The sequence below is a fragment of the Erpetoichthys calabaricus genome, chromosome 4 (genome assembly GCF_900747795.2).
Source record: "Erpetoichthys calabaricus chromosome 4, fErpCal1.3, whole genome shotgun sequence".
Lineage (NCBI taxonomy): Eukaryota > Metazoa > Chordata > Cladistia > Polypteriformes > Polypteridae > Erpetoichthys > Erpetoichthys calabaricus.
The window spans coordinates 34,989,804-35,012,619 of record NC_041397.2 but is presented as its reverse complement, the minus strand read 5'-3'; the positions used below and the strand labels follow the sequence as shown (position 1 = coordinate 35,012,619).

Genomic DNA, 22,816 nt, shown 5'->3' with positions numbered 1-22,816 from the left:
GGCTGTAAAAATGCTAACAGCGTTAGTCCGGAGAGTTACCCTGGCAACAGTATAGGAGTGTCTTACATAAACATTAGCCCTAGCGTTACCCGGGCAATGGTGTAGACACATCATCTCCTACCCTCATAATGGCGTGTCATAAAAAATGTTTTTCAGCAGTCCAAGTGTTGTATGCTCTAGACAGTGATATGAGCAGTGATGCTGAGGAGCCTCTCATCAGCAGTGATGATGAAGTGAATCTGTCTTCAGGCAGTGAAATCAAAATGGACAATGAAACCGAAAGTGACACTCAGGTTTGGGTTTCTGTTGACCCTGCTTCAAATAAACCAGCTCCACCTCATTTTGATTTTGTGGGGCAGCCAGTAAAAAAAGTGAAAGTTGAGAGCCAAGATCCACTTACTTACCTGAGGTTATTTCTTGATGATGATGTGATCAAAAGAATTGTTGTTGAGATGAACCATGAACACTGACAGTGTTGGGTAAATAACGGTACACCTAAGCAGTTTTCCTGTTCAAAGATATACTACACAAAAGATATATTTTGACAGTATATACGGTATTGTTATTGTTTTTATTATTATTATTTGCATCATTATTATACTTTTTACACTTCTGATTTTGTACATTTAGTGTTTTGCATGTTATACAGTAGAAAGAAGAGATTTAATAAAAATGCCATTTTTCAAGTCAAAAAATGCAACACTTTTTACATGTTTTTCTGAGAAAAAATGTAACACTAAGGAGGTTAAAGTAGCTGTATGTTGATTATGTTTGAATTCTGGTGCTCACACACACAGGCAGCGTGAGAGAGAGAAACAGACGCACACACACAGGCAGCGCGAGAGAGAGGGGGCTGGACGCATAAGGTAGGAAGGCAGTTAAAGAATGCACTGGGCTTGATTTTGTTTTCACTTCTGTTTACAGCGATCGGTTCTTAGTGTGCATTGTTGCAATGTTACTTTTCTTGGTGGTTTATTAAATTACGGATTTTTTCAAATGTTCATTTTTTCCCTGTGCTTAAAACTCATTAAAAAAAAAAAGTGTTTTTAGCCAGCGGTTGGTAGCACTATAGTGCAAACTATTGTAGTGTTAGTTTTCTCTGTTGTTCACGGTTTTCTCAGTGTTTTTCAAAGTTTTTTACATTTATTTTACTATTACACTGTGCATTCTATGGTTTCATTAACAATTTTTGTGCTTAAAAACTTAAAAAAAATATATATTTACATACAGTTCGTATGGTCTGGAACGGATTAATTGTATTTACATACAATCCTATGGAGGGAAATTGCTTCGGTTCATGACCAAATCGGTTTACGACCAGAGTTTTGGAATGAATTATGGTTGTAAACCGAGGTTCCACTGTACTGTGTTCCTTTAATGTGTGTAACAATATCCTTCACATATTCTGTAACTCTGTGAAGGCCAGTGCGATTTTATTCTCCATGGTGTGCTGGGCTGGTAACATCTCTCTATATATAAAAGGAAATCCTGGAATGGAAAGCAAATGCAAGGCTATGATACGTGATAATCTCGAAAGAGATTTAAAAGACCCACAAGACCAAGGAGACTTGCCATGGTGCGTCTCGCGGGGACCGTAAACATGAGACTTGGTGCCAAGAGGTTGTCCTAGGGCCGTAGCAAAAAGGACAGCGGCTGTGCAGGCTTTAAAGAGATTTAAGGGCAGCGGGACAGCAGCTATAACCAACCCCCCCCCCCCCCCCAACCCCCCCCCCCCCGAACGCGAGCAGTGTTATACATCCTGCAAGAAAGAATTCAAACACACCCGGGGCCAGTAATAAAAGACAGGTATGCTTTTACAACGTCACGCGAGACCAGGCAGTGAGCCATCATTTAAAACAAGTCAACAGACCTCTAAGCTAGCAGTTGTTGGATTGCTTTTGGCAGGCAAGCATCAGCAAAAAGACAGCAAATGATCCAAAGGCATATCCTTAGCGTACGTTCAGCCGCAACACCCTTCACAACACGAGCAGTATTATACGTCTGGGAAGAAAGTGATGTAACCAGGCACGTGGCTGAAAATAAAGGACAAGTATTGTTTTTACAAAAGTTTTTAAAGTAAAGGTGAAAATAATGCATATGTAACAATTCACAAGAAAATAACAATCTCTTTAAATTGTAGATTGCCTGCCTAAGGTAAAGTCATCCCTGATGAATGGAGACGTGGGAATGAGGGGTCCTTTCATCGGATTAGCGCTATTTCAGATGTGGAATGGCAAAATGAGGGAGGCAGCGTGATGAATGAGGTCTCCAGGACTTAAAACAAATCCAAATCATATTATGTGATATCATCTAATGTGAAATTCTACTCCGTACTTCTAGAACTTTTATTTTTATATTGTATTGAGGATTTATTCTGTTCTACGTATTGTACTGTACGGCTCAGAATTAAAAGACAATGAGGAAAATGACAAAGTAGAACTTCATAAAAACGTTTACAAACGTTGGCGCTAAACACATGCAGAGCTGGTTAGAGACTATGAAACCAGTGAAATTAGAAAGGCTCAAAAAAAAAAAAACGGCGCTATACACATGTGGAGTAAGTTAAAGGATATGAAAGTAGGAAAATTAGAAAATATAAAAAAGTAAAGATCGCAGTAGCGCAAACAAACAAACTGCCTCATTTAACTATGCACCAGTGTAACTTTGGTTTTACACAATAATTACTACACTATTGCACCTTAACACTTAATTCTACTTTATTCACATAATTTTACTTATTTATTATGTTCTATTATACTGTTATCTTTCAATCTATGACTTTTTGTTAATCTAAATGATATTCTTCTAACTTTGCACAGTTTTTCATAAGCAGATCAGGATGCATTTCACTGCGTGTTGTCCTGTATAAACTATGCATGTGACAAATAAAGAATCTTGAGAATTTCAAAAACGGAGTTTACCGCACATGCATTTATTGGTTACTTTGTTAGTGTATATATATTTATCTGTCTGCTTATTTAAAAAGCTACATTTACCCCAGGAGTCAAAAACGTTCTGTCTAGCCCTTGTACAAAAACCTAGACAAAAGCTGGGGTATCACCTTGGTAACCCCATGTACTTTTGGAACTGTGAGAGGAAAATAGCATGACTTTACAGACAGGAGTCCAATGCAGAACTGTACTTACTTTTTTACTTTGTAAAAAAAAATATCAACTTCTGATGATATAGATCGTTTTGTCTGTGCTGAAATTCCAAACAGAGAAACCTGTCCTGACTTCATTAAAAAGATTCAGCATATTGGGACTTGTAAGATTACAAATATTGTTTTTACAGAAGTTCTGAAATAAAAGTGAAACTAATGAAATAGCAACAATTCAAAGAAAAAAAAATCTTAAAAGTGTGTATCCGGAAAACCAAACATGGGGGTTGGCGAGCGAAGCCCCCTAGTCATTTCAAAAGATGCCCAAGCCAACAAACTAATTCCAAGGGTAACATCAGTTATAGGACACACTCTGAACACCCTGGAGGTAGTAGTAAAAGAGAAAATTAAAACAAAATTGAGTGTCATTATAAGCAACTCTGCACATCCTCTCTCTGACACACCAACACTGAAGACTTTCAGCCAATTGTGGTGTGCTGGGCCGGTAACACCACTTCAACGGAGGACAAACAAATCACGGTACACTCTCAGTGATGGCTGCAGTAGAAACTCACCAGTATTTGTTTCTGCATACCTCATTTCTTTCAAGCATCTGAGGTAGTGAAGGCGCAGTGGTGTTTTGTGACCAGTTTAGTTACTCTGAGATGTGTAGACCGAGAAATTTTAAACTTCCCACTCTCTCCACCACTGCTTCATCAATGCAGACTGGCGTGTTGTTCACTTGTCCCCTCCTAAAGTCCATAATCATTTCTTTAATTTTTTTTATGTTCAAGGTGATGGTTTTGATGTGATCAGCCGGACAATTCTTGTATACTGCAGGACTAGAATTGACAAGTGGCTATTTAAACATGTATTATAAGCAGTTAGCACTTGATTTAACCCTTATGTGTTGTCTTGTCAACAAGTTCTTGTTTGTCTTGAATTCAGCGATATGACTGAAGACGTGTTAGAATTATGCCTATGATCAAATAACATAGAGGTTCCAACCAGCAATTATAATGAAATACTCTGGGATATGAAAAAGAAAAATGAAAAAAAGACTACCTACTACACTTTTTTTCTGAAAATTAATGTCAAAGGTTTTTGCATACTTGAAATAAAAGCCTCATCAGATGACCAGTGCAAGATGAGGACATAGACCAAGCTGATCCATATGATGTAACAATGGATGCCCAGGGTCAGCTCTTCTAGTGGTGCAGGATTGTTAATCACATGTGAGCAATAGTGAAAGAAAGTATAATAGGTTGATTGTTGGAAGGTTGTAAACTAGACCGGTTGACACATTTTTTAAAGCTGAAAGGTCAAATAGCACAGATATGGAGTCCTGCCGAAAGGTTCTACAGTAGGCCCGCACAGCATTGCTAAGACTGCTAACTATGGTTTAAGCGTATAGACAAGTACAAGAGGATGTTATGGAAAAGAAATATGTGCATATTGGTCATGGCAAAGATTAATTGTCCTTAAATATGTCAGTCATAATATTACAATTTTTCTACTTGATCCCAATATGAATAACAGATTTTACTTCAGTAATGGATTGTGTGGAGTGTGGAGCAACTGAGTCTTAGAGAAGCTGTACTACAGGTGTTAAGCTATCTAAAAAAAGATATTTTGTTGGGCAAGCTGATATCTTGCAAGGAGGCAGTTGTATCAAAAGGGGAAAAATAAGTCATTGAATCATGTTGAATAAAAGCAATAGTGGAGCCCGGGGCAATAGTAAAAAAAAAAAAAAAAGAGGGCGTAGAACAAAAATCCTGTGGGGCTCCAGCAGATTTCCTTCTATTATCAGGGAGAAAGGTAGGACAAGGAAAATAAATGTTTCCCTTTTTCTTTAGTCCAGTCAGACTGTGACGGTGTTGGTCAGCTCCATGCTACCAGTTCCTTCCTTTTCTGGAATGCACCACTGTTGATAACATAACCAAGATGAGCCGGGCGGATGAGGACATGTATATTCCAAACAAGGGGTTGGTGCAAAAAGGTGCCAAATTGCTTTTATTTAAAACAAAGTCAAAAGCAAAAGTGTACAACAGTGCAGTGCATCGAAAGTTCAATAAATAAATAATCCATAAAATGGTGATAGTGGAGGTTAAAATCCAATAAATAAATATCTTTAAAATGAGGTTAAAACATGCAGGAATCTTCTTATAAAAATCTCAGTCCCCAATGCTTCCGTTTAAAACTGACATCTCTCTGGCTTACCCTGTTTGGGTCTCGCAGCACAGACAGACATCATCCAACAGATGCAGACAAACTTCTTATCTGCTCGTGTCACCAATGCCCATTCCATGGCGATCCATGAGGCACCGCCCGAGCCTTGTTTCCTTTGGACTTCCGCTGCCATTGCCGGCTTTGTGGGAGAGTCCCTCCAGAGTAATGTTGCTCCTCCTCCCATGCTCAGCAGGAGCAACCCTCAGCCCCCTCAAGCACTGACCACACGCTCCTCTTCTGGGGCTCACATTCCCGTCTGCCTTCTTCCTTTTGCCTGGCACTGGCTCTCTGTCTCACTCCTGCCTTTTTCTCCATCCTTTAACTTCCATGTCTGTCTCTTTCTGTCTTGTTTCTTTCCACTTTTGATCCCCTTTTTCCTCCTGTCACTTGCAGGCTCCTTTTATACTAACTTGATGGCTTGAATGGGTGCAAGTGCGAACCTCTGTTCACTTCGAGGAGTGAATTCAGCACCTGACCAATAAACTCGCTTTTGCATATGTGTACACGTGCTATTGTCCAAGATACTGCAACCAAACCCAAAGTGGCACCATCTTGCGCACCTGCACCCATTTCGAGCCTCCACTTACAGGCCGTGATTATTTATTTAAAAAGTCGCCTTGCACCACGGACCACCACTCACCACACAGACATATACAGTGGTTTCAGAAGCTGCAAAGAAATTGAGACTGATGTGGAAAAGTAATAATAGTCACATCTTGATTTGGCAATGGACAGATGGATCATCTTATTGAGAATAGTCATTTAAAGACTACACATTTCTGGGTTTTTAGAGGAAAGATCTTAGAAACTGCGAGGTGAAGAGATGGCTTTATTAAACAGAAGAACCTCCTGAGTTATAAGAAAATAACAAAAATACTGCTGGAAAGAGGATGATCAAAGGAGATGGCAGAATAGAAGTGACAGGTTCAAAGTACTGGTTATTGGATGGTGACACAGCTTGAGAATGTCAATTGCGTAAATATGAATTAAGGAGGAAAGTGATGTTCTCTTCAGGACTGTGGTTGGTGTAATGAAGGCTAGGACAAATTGTAATATACAACATCATCTACAGTTAAGGGAAATTTTAGTTTGAAAGATATGTAGAGATATTTTGATTTATGAACTTAATTGCTTACAAAACAATGGCCGTTATTGTATTTCTTTGATTTCTTATGTTTTCTTGTTTATTGTATAGTTTTGCTCTATCAACAAAGCGAAAATCTAAGAGTCACAGGGTGAAAACTGTGCCTGTCTCCCTGGGACAAGGTTAGTAGGCAGAGAAACTGATAGAGCGCTGACTTCTCTGGGTGGCAGCAGTATTTATATAAGAATGGAATCAGGAGTACAGGTTCTCTTAACAGGCAAAGGCCCATACCAGTAAAACAGTAATCTCCTAAGCCCTGGATGTGTAACCAAAATTGTAATAAACAACAATGTAGCAGAGGAGTCAAACCAAATTATTTTCACATAGCCAGTGCAAAAAGTAAGTACAAAGACATAATCAATCGACAAAAGAATTTGTTGCAAAAAATCAGATTGAAACACTAATGAAAATGCTAGGTCTTTTCTTTTTTTGTATCCACATACTTCGAAAACCAGGAAGTGCATTATGTTGATCTTTTTTATGTTCAACCCAGTGATATCACAATTTGCATACTTGCAATTGACCTCATCTAGCAATGGCATAGTAACTGTGAACAAAAAGGTCCCAAAATGGTGGTACTCATAGGATGAAAAGCATGGCACCATCATGAATGCATTTCATTTTAAACCTGGCAAAAAATCAGTGAAACAAAAAAATAAGCATAATCACTATAATACTTGTTATCAAAACAGTGTTTACAAAATTTTTATAGACCAAGGAATAGCTACAAAAAATAAACCAAAAACCTGATCATGACAAGATTTTCAGAAAGGAAAATGATTAAAGTATCAGTTTGTGCTGTAGTGGCGATCAGTCACTGTTCTATGTATTTAATAAGCTTTGAACTCATATAAACAGCCAGTGTATGAAATATTTTTTTTTCATATACAATATATATTTTATTTCTATTATTGTTATTATTATGTATTATGTTACATTACTTGCTTTTCCTTTTTATTAGGAATTCTTATGCTTTTTGTTTTTATTATTGTGCCATGTAAGTGAGAAACTGGGTCTTGTGCTCTATATCGGGGGTTAGGAGTGCCTAGTGAAGCATTTATTAGTTAGACAAAGAGTGTTACACAACTTGACACTGAGAACCCCACCACTGCTGAACCCTGGGCATACTGGAGCCCCACAGCCACTGACCTGCTGAACCCTAATACTTTTGAATTATTGCTGTATGCAAAATGTCATGTTCAATGGGAGTCCTACAGACGAGCCTGTTGTAGACTGTATACTGAAAAGTACTTTAACACAAGCCAAAATAAAGTTAATATTTGTGTTGTTATTGTTTTTTGTTGTTGTTGTGGTAATTTGCGAGCATTGTGGCTTTGAAGTGATACTCTAAGCAGAATGACCTTCCTGCAGTGCATGTCTCAGCAGTAAACCAGGCCCATTTGTGGAACTGGACACAAAGAGGATGATAATACAAAAGGAGAATGTGTTTGTAACAGAAGGTGTATAGTACATTATAGGTGAATTTTGACCATGAGTTGGGGATAAAGGAGGAAGGGAATTATGTAGGAAAATGAGCTGACAAAATGGTTAGATATGTGGAGTTTGGATTGGAGCAATTATGTAAATACATACAGTAAGTTGCCAACTTTGAGAATAGCAGAAAAGTGGAGTTTATTTGAGGAAAACTACAGGAGTGGGAACACTGAATGGATGTTGAATTCTGCTAGTAGCACAAGTGGCACTCTGTAGTAAATTAGCAGGTTGTTGAGTTGATCTAAAAAAGCCATTTTAAAGGAAACTAGAGGGCTATGAAACTAGAGGGCTATGAATATGGGAATTTAACAGAATTCATTGCAGGAAAAATGCATAGCATTAAAAATGTATATTGTAGGTTAGGGACCTGAAGCAACAGTGTATTTCATGCCATGCTGTAAATGTAACTAAAACTGATCTATCACAAATATCAATGAATTTTAAGAAAAATTAGGGATTTGAGTAGAACATAAGTATAATAAAATTAGTGAAGAGCTACATCAACATGCATGTGCAAAGGAAAAAAAAAGTTAAAAGTTATTTCCATTTTGAAAAAAAACCTTGGTAAGAGACACAACATTTTTGCTTTCTAGCCTTCATCAGGTGTGTGGTGGGTATAGTGGTGTCTTTGTACTAACTGACAGTTTTCTAGTCCTACAGAGAGGGTGAGATGATTGGTGGTCAATTAAGTTGATTCAGAAGTTGTACTCAAGCTGCACTGTTTTAGTATTTTTGGAATAATTCACAAGGATGTCACTACATATATTAAGCACTATATATATTAAGTTTTTTTTTGATGAATAACTTGACCTGAAATATATTTTTCTGTCAGAAACTATTCTACTATATTTGTTGGCATAGATAAAGTACATAGGGGCTATGTTTGTGGCAGTCAATGTTCCAGCAGAGCTTGGAATGATGAATCAACCAGAGCTTTTGAACTAGCCTGCCCTGTATATTTCATACTGTAATACTTATAATGAGGCTTTAACTGGAATTGGCATTACCAGTATCAAAGTGAGTTCCATTCATTTCATGAGGTTCATAGATTATATGGTCTACTTTTGAGGAGTTTGAATCCCCAAACCCCCATGTATAAAGTGGTCTACAAATATACATGTTTGCGTATATGTGAGTATATAAATACTTATATAGACTTAGGTACAACAATCAGCCACAACATTAAAACCATCGACAAGTGAAGTGAATAACATTGATTATCTCGTTACAATGGCACCTCTCAGGGAAGGGATATGTTGGGTATCAAGTGAGTAGGCAGTTCTTCAAGGCGATGTGTTAGAAGCAGGAAAAACGGGCAAGCATAAGGATCTGAGCAACTTTGAAATGGGCTAAATTGAGATGGCTAGATGACTGGGTCAGAGCATCTCCAAAATGGCAGGTCTTGTGGAGTGCTTCTGGTATGCAGTAGTTAGTACCTACCAAAAGTGGTCCAAGGAAGGGCAACCACCAAACCAGCAACAGGATCATGGGCAACAATGGCTCATTGATGCACATAGGGAGTAAATGCTAGCCTGTCTGGTCTAATCCCCTGAAAAAACATAATGCTGGCCATGAGAGAAAGGTTTCAGAGCACAGAGTGCATTGTAGTTTGCTGTGTATGTATAGCCACAGACCTGTCAGAGTGCCCATGCTGACCCCTGTCCTCCGCCATGGGCATGTGAGCATCAGAGCTAGCCAATGGAGTTATGAAAGAAGGTGGCCTGGTCTGATGAATCAAGTTTTCTTTTAGATCATGTTTGATAGCCAGTTGCATGTGTATCATTTGCCTAGAGAAGAGATGGCAACAGGATGCACTATGGGAAGAAGGCAAGCCGGTGGATGCAGTGTGATGCTCTGGGCAAGGTTCTGCTGGGAAACCTTGGGTCTCGGTGTTAATGTGGATGTTACTTTGACATGCACTGCCTACATAAAGATTTTTGCAGACTTCATACACCCCTTGACAACAGTATTCCCTTATGGCAGTGGCCTTTTTTTCAGCAGGATAAGGTGCCCTGGTACACTGCAAAAATTGTCAGGAATGATTTAAGGGATGTGCCAAAGAGTTCAAGGTGTTGACTTGGCCTCCAACTTCCTCAGATCTCAATCTAGTCGTGCATCTGTTGGATATGCTAGAAAAACGAGTCTGATCAATAGAGGCCCCACCTCGCAACTTACAGGACTTAAATGATCTGCTGCACACATCTTGGGGGCTTCTCATGTTACGGGACACCTTCACAGGTCTTGGATCAGAGCTGTTTTGGCGTCCTGAGGGGAGCCTACATGAAATTAGGCGGGTGATTTTATTGTTGTAGCTGATCAGTGTATACAATATGCATATACTCAGTGGCCAAATTATGAGGTACACATGCTCTTTAAGGTTAATAGCCTGCTCCCATAAAGAGACAATCATTTAGCAGTTGTTTTGACCAAATACTAGAAAGTACATTACATGTGATCTAAGAGACATTGACCATAATATGATTTTTTGTAGAAGATGTGGTGCTTCCATCATCTGAGAAACAAAATATTTATTTATATATTTTTGCATTGACGTATTGCAGGATGTTTGAGTTCTGCATGCCATTTTTGTGCCTTATTCTGTGTTAATTTGTTTTATATTTTGTTGTTAAGCTTACAAATGTATAGTGTTCTGAGTTGCTAAATGAAAGAGAATTATGTAACAATATATGTAACAATAGAGTATATTGAAAGTAATTGAGATTTTAATATTTTTATACTGTGGTGGGTTGGCACCCTGCCCTGGATTGGTTTCTGCCTTGTGCCCTATGTTGGCTGGGATTGTCTCCAGCAGACCCCCGTGACCCTGTGTTCGGATTCAGCGGGTTGGAAAATGGATGGATGGATGGATAGATGGATATTTTTATACTGATGAATGACGAAATATGAATAGAAATGAATATGCGCTCAACTTCTTCTTCTTCTTCTTCTTTCGGCTGCTCCCATTAGAGGTTGCCACAGCGGATCATATTCTTCCATATCTTTCTGTCCTCTGCATCTTGTTCTGTCATACCCATCACCTGCATGTCCTTTCTCACCACATCCATAAACCTCCTCATAGGCCTTCCTCTTTTTCTCTTGCCTGGCAGCTCTATCCTTAGCATCCTTCTCCCAATATACTCAGCATCTCTTCTCTGCACATGTCCAAACCAATGCAATCTCACCTCTCTGACTTTGTCTCCCAACCGTAAAACTTGAGCTGACCCTCTAATGTACTCATTTCTAATCCTGTCCATCCTCATCACACCCAATGCAAATCTTAGCATCTTTAACTCTGCCACCTCCAGCTCTGTCTCCTGCTTTCTGGTCAGTGCCACCGTCTCTAACCCATATAACAAAGCTGGTCTCACTACCATCCTGTAGACCTTCCCTTTCATTCTTGCTGATAACCGTCTGTCACAAATCACTCCTGACACTCTTCTCCACCCATTCCACCCTGCCTACACTCTCTTTTTCACCTCTCTTCCACAATCCCCATTTCTGTGTACTGTTGATCCCAAGTATTTAACACTAGAATTACCAGAGCCTACGAAAAAACTCGTATATCCGGCCCACCTTAAATCGCTTCTTAAAACCTTTCTCACCTCTCCGCCAGCGTCTTTTGTCATCTAAATGTACTGATAAAGACAAGCTGCCAGCAGCCGGCTATTCCATCCCCCCAACGACTTAGAACGTAAACAGGCTTTTCCCAGCTCTTGCCTTGATTGATTATCTGGGAGTGAAGTGGAGTTTTAGAGTAGAAATAATAAGATTGTTATTTGAAACACACGCATTTCATATGTGTTGCATTTCTACAGTAATCTGTGTAAACACATTGTTAAAACAGAAACGTGTTATATATTCTAGTAGCAATTGACAAAATGTAGGCATAAACTATATAATGTATGAAGCCTGAAGTCCAAATATCAAAGACACACTTTCACAAAAGATACAAAAAAAAGCCACCGCCAAAAAAAACCCGCCTTAGTGTGAGACATTGATATGAATTAACTATCACTGCTTCCGTGGCGTAACAGTATCAGTCGCTGACTACGCATCAGAAGGCCACGAGTTCGATCCTGCACAACTCCCATTTGAGAAGTGTTCTTATTTTCACTATTTTAGAATAAAAAGATACATTTGATTTCAGTCTGTAACAGCCGGTGTAATTTATGATATTTGTAAAGGTTAGCTTTATTTTTTTTAAATTCACTTTTCATTGTCTCAGTCGCGTTCAGGATCCATCCCTACCGCCCCCAACCTGGCACTGCGGTTTTTACATAAAGACGCTCTATAGCTCTGCAGTGTATCACGATACATACGACCGCGTGTTTTTTCCCCCAGTATTGCCAGTCCCCACGTGTTGCTGTATGCTGTTTCTTTTGTACTCCAGGACATGCAGAGGAAAGCATAGTAAAGAGCAGTAACTTCAGCGCTATATGCAATCATCAGACACTCCCCATCTGACACTGCTGTTTTCACATAAAGACGCGCCAAAGCTCCGCAGTGTACTTGTGACTGCATTGTCGTACCAATGCTTGCGAACTGAAGTGTCTGCATGCACTTTTCGTGGCATTACACGCGTATTTTTTGAGCATGCCCATGTAGCTCAAACACAGGAACATATGTTGATGCAGAAGTATAACAAAACAAGTGCACTTTTATTCAAGACTATAACCGAAGAAAAAAGAAAGCAAGTTACAGTAGGCGGTTGATATGACAGCTTGCGTGGTGGAATGCTAAGAACTGCTGATTTCCATTCTGTGCTATATAACTTAACATTTGAATCTGATGATTGCATATAGCGCTGTCTGATTTAGTGTGCGCAAGAACATGCAGGTGGCCAGTTGCTGAGTGCTACAACACACATTTTAAAAAAGAAAGAGACAAATATATGTGACGTTTTGAAGAAATCATTTTATGACGCGAATAGTACCAATCAGAAAACATCGTCGAAGTAATGCAATATTATTTGAAAACGAACAGCGTCAGGTTGGGTGTGAAGTTATACTGGCGCTGTTTGAGTCAGATCTGAAGCTGAATAAGCTGAAAAAGCTCCTGTTCTGACTCTAAGTAAAAAAGCATGAATTAATCAACAGAAATAACCGCGATTGACATTTTAAAGTTAACGATTTACAGTGCATGCCAATTTATAAATTCAATGTCCGTTTGAGGAAAAAAAAATCACTTTCTTCAAAGCTGGGAATCGAACTTGCGTCTCTGTGGCACAGTAAGGCAGTGGTGCTCCAAGTCAGCAAACCGTCCTTATAACTTATTTTTTTCAAGATCCATAACACACAGACAGACAGAGCACTGCGTAATACAGAGACAGACAGGCAGAGATGTACAAATAAACAGGGAAGGCACATGTACTGAAAGAAAAAAAAAATCAACATGTGCGTTGTTTCTGCAGCACTGAATGAGCTCACCTGGTCTAACATCACCCCTCCCCCCGATCTGACTCTCTAAGTAACAGCGCAAGTACAGACACAAATCAAGTGCATGTGTGTACTGTATAATATTAACAAAAAGAGCAGCTTACTACTGAAAACGGCAAATATAGGAGTGAGTGGGGATCGAACCAGTACTCTTGATTACACTTGGTAATTCTGTCTTGTTCCTACTGACCTTCATTCCTCTCCTCTCTAGAGGATATCTCCACCTTTCCAGGGTCTCCTGAACCTGCTCCCTACTTTCGCTACAGTTCACAATGTCATCAGCAAACATCATAGTCCACAGGGACTCCTGTCTAATCTCATCTGTCAACCTGTCCATCACCATTGCAAATAAGAAAGGACTCAGAGCCGATCCCTGATGTAATCCCACCTCCACCTTAAGTGCATCCGTCACTCCTATCGCAGACCTCACCACAGTCACACTTCCCTTGTACATATCCTGTACAACTCTTACATACTTCTCTGCCACTCCCGACTTCCTCATACAATACCACAACTCCTTTCGAGGCACCCTGTCATATGATTTCTCCAGGTCCACAAAGACGTAATGCAACTCCTTCTGGCCTTCTCTATACTTCTCCATCAACACCCTCTGAGCAAATATTGCATCTGTGGTGCTCTTTCTTGGCATGAAACCATACTGCTGCTCACTAATCATCACCTCACTTCTTAACCTAGCTTCTACTACTGTTTTCCATAACTTCATGCTGTGGCTCATCAATTTTATCCCCCTGTAGTTACTACAGTCCTGCACATCCCCCTTATTCTTAAATATCGGCACCAGTACACTTCTTCTACACTCCTCAGGCATCCTCTCACTTACCAAGATTCCAATAAACAATCTGGTTAACAACTCCACTGCCATCGCTCCTAAACACCTCCCACAGCTATGTCATCTGGACCAACGGCTTTTCCATTCTTCATCCTCTTCATAGCTGTCCTTACTTCCTCCTTGCTAATCCGTTGCACTTCCTGATTCACTATCTCACCATCATCTAACCTCTTCTCTCTCTCGTTCTCTTCATTCATAAGCCTCTCAAAGTACTCTTTCCATCTGCTCAACACACTCTCCTCACTTGTGAGTACGTTTACATCTTTATCCTTTATTACCCTAGCCTGCTGCACATCTTTCCCATCTTGGTCCCTCTGTCTATCCAATCAGTACAGGTCCTTTTCTCCCTCTTTAGTATCCAACCTCTCATACAACTCATCATACGCCTTTTCTTTAGCCTTCGCCACCGCTCTCTTCATCTTACGCCTTATCTCCTTGTACTTTTGTCTACTTTCTGCATCTCTCTGACTATCCCACTTCTTCTTTGCCATCATCTTCCTCTGTATACTCTCCTGTACTTCCCCATTCCACCACCAGGCTTCCTTTTCCTCCTTCCTCTGTCCAGATGTCACACCAAACATCCTTCTTGCTGTCACCCTTACTACATCTGCTGTAGTTTCCCAACTGTCTGGTAATTCTTATAATAATAATAATAATTCATTACATTTATATAATTCTTCACTACCACCCAGTGCCTGTCTCACCTTCTCCCTAAACTCAACCTTGCAGTCTTCCTGTTTCAACTTCCACCATTTGATCCTTGGCTCTCCCCTCACTCTCTTCCTCATCTCATCTTCCTTTCTTTTGTCATCCTACAGACCACCATTCTATGCTGCTTAACTACACTTTCCCCTGCCACTACTTTGCAGTCTTCAATCTCCTTCAGATTGACTCTTCTGCATAGAATGTAATCTGCCTGAGTGCATATTCCTCCACTCATGTACATCACCGTATGTTCCTCCCTCTTCTTAAAATTCATATTCACCACAGTCATGTCCATCCTTTTGGCAAAATCCACTATCCTCTGACCTTCTTCATTCCTCTCCTTGACACCATACCTACCCATCACCTCCTCATCTCCACTGTTCCCTTCACCAACATGCCCATTGAAATCTGCTCCAATCATCACTTTCTTTCCCTTGGCTACACTGTTCATCACTTCATCCAACTCACTCCAAAAATTTTCTTTCTCATCCATTGCACACCCAACTTGCGGGGCATATGCACTAACAACATTCATCATCACACCTCCAATTTCCAACTTACAGTCAAATTGTATTTTGTAAATAAGGATCAGTCTCATTGCCCAAGATTTATTTTACACTGTACTCTTCTGGAATAGAGCAATATAACCTGATTATTTTCAACATGTTTTTAATTGATTATGTCTGTTGTACAGTGTAAAGCAGAAGAAAAGCAATTCTGCATATGAAGAGATATATTTTCTGATTTTGAATTTATGTTGTATTGGCTCAGGATTTCTTTTTTTTTCTTTCATTATAGATTGCACTTTATATCTTTGAGGATGGAAATGGACCTGCTCTAATACCAGTACAAGAGCTTTGTACAGTTGCTGATAGCTCTAATAATGAAGAAATCTGTGCCACAACCCACACTGCATTTTCATCCTCATGTGTAGGTATTTGATCTATGTGAATAACTCTGATCACATGGAATGTGTAGAGTGAAGTACAAAATTGATCACTGTATATAAATTAGTCGTGCAAGTCCTTGATCATTAAAATTGTACAATATTCATCCCACAGTTATAAGTTCACTCGGCAGAGCAAGAAGCTGAAAGGTGAAAAAAAAATTTGCTGGGAGTGCTAGCAGTTTAACAGAATAAACCAACATGCATTTTCCTTCTAATTATCACACTTTTCTTAATACTATTTTTTAACTTACACCATTAAAATGTTAAAAAAGAAGCATTAGGAACAGTCTTTGAAGGTTTCTGCCCCCTGCCATGTTATTGAGAGTAAGAAAGATCATTCCTGTAATATTTTGTTAGCACTGTTAAGTGATTTAAAAGCATTGCAGCACTCCTTTTGGGCTAAATTTTCAGAAACAGATTTGAAATGACCATTTCTTATTGTTATTTGTCATAATAATAAAAATGATAACATGCCAAAGTTAAAAAAATGTATCTTTCCTTTGGACCAGTTAAAATCCATTTGTCAAGTGGTATCACAGCCTAACCCTGCAGCAGGGACAGTAAGACATGATCCTGTTCTGATTGGGGTGCTCTTCCTTAAAAAGGTGCAAGTCATTAGCTTACAAAGCTCATGCTGGGGAAATCTAAAGTCAATAAACCAGGCAAAGTAGTCTGGATCTGTGAGATTCAAAGAGTTGAGATCTTAAAAAGATCCACACAAAGAGCACCTCAGCCTGCAATGATACCTTAAAAGGTAAGCAGTGAGACATAGTGCAGTAACGGCGCTTGCTATTCTGTCCTCTAAAGGATTACCTTTTAATAAGATGTTTCAAAATTATAGTACAAATTTAACATTAGCAGTGATATTGAAAACAGGTATGCAAATTATTGATGATAGTTAATGATCTATTACTGTTCCTATTAATCAGTCATATTAGTCTTTGAATTATTGTGTAGTGTCTTTCCAACACCAAAGACTGCAAACATATCACATCATATACACCCCAGTGCACATATAAACTTGTAATAAATAGCATAGCTTTTGCAGATTTTTAATTAGGATTTTCTTAATTGTACCATGCTTGTTTTGATTTAGTATTGATATAACTAAAAGCACACTCCCAAATGTACTTCTTATTATTAGCATACAATTTTGCCTTTCACTTCCAGTTTTCATTTTCACCATAATTAAATCAATCAGTAAAGCATCATTTGTGCATAGTAATTATCATATAAATATGTTCTAGTCCATAAGGCATTGTGCACTTCAGGCAGTCCTTTTCTTTTGCTTCTGTTTATATATTAGAAAACAAAGATTCTTCAGATTTCTTTCAAACAAATTAAATGGCGGTAATACAGTTGTTATTCATTTTCATTCTTGGCTTAATCCAATTTGGGACATGAAAACCAAATCCATTTCCAATGCTGTACACACATATTGTACCAGTTAACCTAACAAACACATCTTTGGGGTGTGTAAGGAAATATGAAGTACCATTAAGAAGAATTTATGCAGATGTTGAAGGATCAATCCACTTCCACAAGACAAGGGACTGGGGCAATGTTTTGCATTCTTCAAGTGATGGGCTATTGGCAGCACGGTGGCACAGTGGTAGCGCTGCTGCCTCGCTGTTAGGAGACCCGGGTTGTCCTACCTGTGTGGAGTTTGCATGTTTTCCCCATGCCTGCGTGGGTTTCCTCCGGGTGCTCCGGTTTCCTCCCACACACCAAAGACATGCAGGTTAGGTGCATTGGTGATTTTGTTTCCTGCATTGCTCCCTGTGTTGGCTGGGATTGGCTCCAGCAGACCCCCGTAACCCTGTACTTAGGATATAGTGGGTTGGTTAATGGATGCATGAAGTGATGGGCTATTTACATCATGGTTAAAGGAATACTCCACTCAAAAATTATATTGGTTTTGTAGTTTGTAATGGTGGCAGAGAATAAAAATTTAATCTCATGTTTTTGCACAGTTTATGAGATAATGGAGCATTATTTTTATAATTAGTATTAATAGAAAAAATATTGAATGCCGTAAAGACCACCATGGACATCATTGTTATTTTTATTGGAGGCCTAGTTTGAATAATTCTTGTGTGAGTCATTACACTATTCTTGCCAAACCTGTTGGTTATATCATGCCATGTGAAAGCACACATATCAAGTATGATTTTTTTACACAGAGTTTCTCCCTATTTATCTAGTTGTACTCATATAGAGCTCCTCCAAAGCCATTGAGTCTATTATTGGAAAAAATTTACATAAATAATGGACGGTGAGTACAACAACATGCAAAAATTAGACACATTCCTGCCACTTTAAGCCTCAATGGAGTTCATGGTGGTGTTTTCCAGCATAAATGAAAATATGCCTCTTTTTATACTGTTGAGTCTACTGTTATGCAAATTTAATTACTTAATTTCCAGGTCATACTTTAGAAAACATTGTCCAAATTTACTATTCTGTAATTTGAATCATTCTAGCTTTGACACAGATCATGAAATAATCCTATGGTTAATTTGCATGTTATGCTATCAAGTTAACTTTTATCAGTTATAAAGATTGTATATTATACATTGTCATGAACAGCATATACTATTACAGGGTGCTTTACAAAGCAAGGAAGATTATAACACTGTCAGACTAAAATAGTGTCTCATGCAGTCTTCATTGCATTGATCTTTATTTGTGCCAAAATTCAACTCCTTCTAGGCTATGTATGTATTGCCATGAAATTTTAACTTCTTGTAATTTATATTAATTGTGTATTATCCATTCATCAAATTTCTGAACCCATCTAATCCAGTTGAAGATTGTGGGAAACTGGCGCCTATTATATCCAAATAAAAGGCAGGGCTCAACCACAATTGTTGGCCCAGTCCATTGATTAGAACATAGGCTTACTTACTTTGGGTCGGTTTCGATTTACAAGGCTTTGGGAGCATATGGAAACTTTTCACAGACATTGACTGGGCTAGGATTCAAACCCAGTCTTTTTAAACTGTGAGACACTGTGCCACCTTGAACACTATTACAAAAAATGAGACTCTACCTGTTTCATCACAGATGAGCAGTCAAATGCACAATAATTGAAGATTGTCTTCTTCATACATCCCCATTCTGTTCCCTAGGAGTGTGCAATATGTATCATCTATGATAGTATCTTAATTGTTTTAACGATGTGTGAGCTGAAATTATTGAGTATGTCACTCACTTTGTAAAAAGCAATCAAAAACACACCTAGAGAGTCCATGCATTCACTGTCACAGGTTAGATTACTACACGTGCATGCACAGTCAGCACACCACAGGAGAAGCTAGCGTAGCTGCCTGAGTGAGCAGACAGAGCCAGAGCATAAACACCCTCACAATCTGCGTCATTAGATTTAATTGCAAGACGAGGATCATCCTGACTCGCCATGGAGGTGGTTTGGTTTTGAAAAGTCTGATGTTACTTAAAAGACAGCAGTCTGCAAACTATGTCAGAAATCATTTATCATTAAAGACAGCTCAACATTTAATTTGTTTCACCGTCTGCAAAGTGAAATTGATCTAGTACGTAGCCCTCTGTTCAAACAAATGATGTAATTCCTTCAAACAGATTATTTTTATTTCCTTAAGAAGCATATGCTTATCAGGCGCGTTTTATTTTGCAAGCCATCTTGGCTAGAGAGTCCTCGATTCCAAAGCACATCTTTTTTCTTTCAAACATGAGTTGTCATTTGAACATGTTTTTTTTTACAGTCTTGCCTGTACTCCGCATTATGGTGCATGGTTCTGAAAATGCATACAGACTTCTTAGAGTACGGGCAAGATCAAAAAAAAAAAAATGTTCAAATGGCATATCGTTTTCAAATAGTGACGGTTTCATGAATGATTGTGTGTGTACGTGCGCGAGAGAGGCAGAGACAGATTCGATGTCATTCAAGTGGTTATTGGAATATAAAATAAACAGTTTTGCAAAGGTATAACGAAACAAGTGTGCTTTTATTCAAGAATGAAACTGAATAACAAAAAATGTAAGTGACAACAAGATACCAAGCATACATGATTCACCAGCATTTGTGTGTCTGCTTATACCCCTTCAGTGATATCTTTCACAGGTAGCAAAACTTTACACCATCTGTTACAGACTAAAATCATAGGCTTCTTCTTTTTTGGCGCATACACTGTCAGCATAACACTGCCAGATCTAATTACTTTCATGGCGATTTGCTCGTGTACTAAAGCGACTTTAGCTGCAGGTGGAAGTCCCGTTTTACTTATGGTACCAAGCAGTGTTGCGGTGTAGTAGTCTATTAAGCCAGCGATAGCGCTATGAAGAAGCTGTCTGTTGTTGTGGTTCTGCCTTTGTCCAGTTTGATAGCGGTCATGGGACATCATATCTTTGATTGCCGGTACAACAAATAGTTCTGAGCAGGCATGAACCAACTGTGGTCATCGCTGCTCTTGTGAAAAGAATGGAGATAAATGGCATTAACTCAGAGAGGGAGAGGCAAGTTTGTTGTACCACATGAACGTCACTGAGAGAATAAAACTGAATAATAAAAAAACAAGTAGCCAAAATTTACCCCAGGTGTTACAGCCTCAAATCAAATGTGTGTTTTTATTATATTATAGTAATAATAATAATAGCAGCTCACTACTCAAAACATGAAGCGCCGGGACTTGAACCTGCAACTTTTCAGTTATAAGGCAGCAGCTCATACCTCTGCACCATCCAGGAATATGTATTAGTTTTGTGTTGATTGACATTTGAGCTTGGGTTTTTAACTCATTGACAGCAACATATAAATTGAATGATTTTTTTTTACTTTGGTTATATTCTTGAATTAATTTGCACGTGTTTATTTGATATTTGGACTAAAGTCTTCACACATTACACACTTCACATCATTATTAGTATAACATGGAAAAAGTTTCTGCTTTAGGTATGTGTTCAGCATTTCTTGCCTCACATTTCCTTTCATCCCACACTTAACAAGATCTTTGTGGACACGGAACACACATGAAATGCATGTGTTAGAAATAACGATGTACAGTATTATTTACCCAATACAACTCTAGGCACCTCACATGTCAATTTCTGTCGTTTGTACTTGCAATCTCATTCTTTTGTCATTATCAGCAGCTCATAATCATAGGTAAGGACAGGGATATCATTACTGAGACCTAATGTGTATTAATGTGATTTATAAGAGTAGATTTACTGTGTATTTCATAGTTGCAATGCTGGAAAACTAAGGCTATAGTGTAATTTATTTTATTATTGTTATTTTTTTAATTTGGAAGTAGGTTCAGTAGGAAAGACTGTCTTGTCTATGTTTAAACCAGGGCTGCCTAATGCTGGTCCTGTAGACCTGCATTTCAACCAGAGTCTTCTATTAATTGGACTTTTATCTCAATTAAATGTGCTGTTTTTCCAGTTTTTACTTTTTTTTTCAGTTCAAGATTTACCCATGGAAATTACTTACTTTTTATAGCAAGGTTTCGAGCATGGATAACTTTTCCCAGATATTTCTTGATTTTTTTCTCTCTTTTTCTTTTTAACAATAGAATTACCAGAGCCTACGAAAAAACTCATAAACCCGGCCCACCTTAAATCCCTTCGCACCTCTCCGTCAGAGTCTTTTGTCTTCTAAATGTGTCGATAAGCCCAAGCAGCAAGTAGCCTGCTATTCCATCCCTAACCTCCCCCCCTTAATGCCGCAGAACAGGCAAGAAGTTCTCCCAGTTCAAGCCTTGATTATCTGGGAATGAGCTACCTAGAATTGTATAGAGTAAATAGTTTCATGTGTGTTCCGTGACTACGCCAATCTATGTAAACACGTCGTTAAAACAGAAATGTTTTTCATGTTTTAGTAATAAATGACAAAATGTAGACATGAACTGTATAATGTGTGAAGGCTGATGGCCGAATATCAAATAAGCACTTTCACAAAAGGTACAAGTGGAATACGACAGCTTTCGTGGTGCAGCAGTAAGAACTGCTGAGTTATAATCCGACGGTGGTGAGTTTGAAACCAGCTCGCCCGCGAATTTACCATTTTGAGTAGTGAGCTGCTCTTATTGTTAATATTATACAATAAAAACATAATTTGATTTGCGTCTGTAACAACCAGTGTAAATTTATAGTACTTGTAAGAGTTAGCTTTTTTTTTTTTTTTACTTTTATTCCCTCAGTCACGATCACGATACAGCATAAGATCGGGTGTAAATTTATGGTACTTGTAAAAGTTAGCTTTTTTTTTCAGTTTTATTCTCTCAGTCACGTTCACGCTCTCCCTCCCCCACTCCTGATCTGACCGTAACTAATAGCAGCAGCATAAATTCACACCTGATCTGACGCTGTTCGTTTTCAAATAATATTGCATTAGTGCTATGATGGGTCCTAACTGTTGTTTGTGCGTATGCACCGAACAGCAGTTTGGAGTAACCACCCTTTTTGGAGTCCCTGGAGGTGGTGCTAGAGGGCATACCTTCTGGGGATTCCCTCGTTCTGCTGGGAGACTTCAATGCTCACGTGGGCAATGACAGTGAGACCTAGAAGGGAGTGATTGGGAGGAATGGCCCCCCGATCTGAACCGGAGCGGTGTTTTGTTATTGGACTTCTGTGCTCGTCACGGATTGTCCATAACGAACACCATGTTCAAGCATAGGGGTGTTCATATGTGCACTTGGCACCAGGACACCCTAGGCCTCAGTTCGACGATCGACTTTGTGGTCGTGTCGTCGGACTTGCGGCCACATGTCTTGGATACTCGGGTGAAGAAAGGGGCGGAGCTGTCAACTGATCACCACCTGGTGGTGAGTTGGCTTCGATGGTGGGGGAGGATGCCGGTCAGGCCTGGTAGGCCCAAACATGTTGTGAGGGTCTGCTGGGAATGTCTGGCAGATGCCCCTGTCAGAAG

General features: G+C 39.0%; 1 protein-coding gene across 1 annotated transcript in view; it reads left to right on the top strand.

The window, feature by feature from the left end:
- Positions 1-22,816, top strand: part of b3glcta (beta 3-glucosyltransferase a) — a 455,564-nt gene that overhangs the window by 348,466 nt on the left and 84,282 nt on the right. The window contains exon 9 of the mRNA XM_051927190.1: positions 15,756-15,887. Coding sequence (XP_051783150.1) covers positions 15,756-15,887 — 132 coding nt within the window. The remainder of the gene's footprint in view (positions 1-15,755; positions 15,888-22,816) is intronic.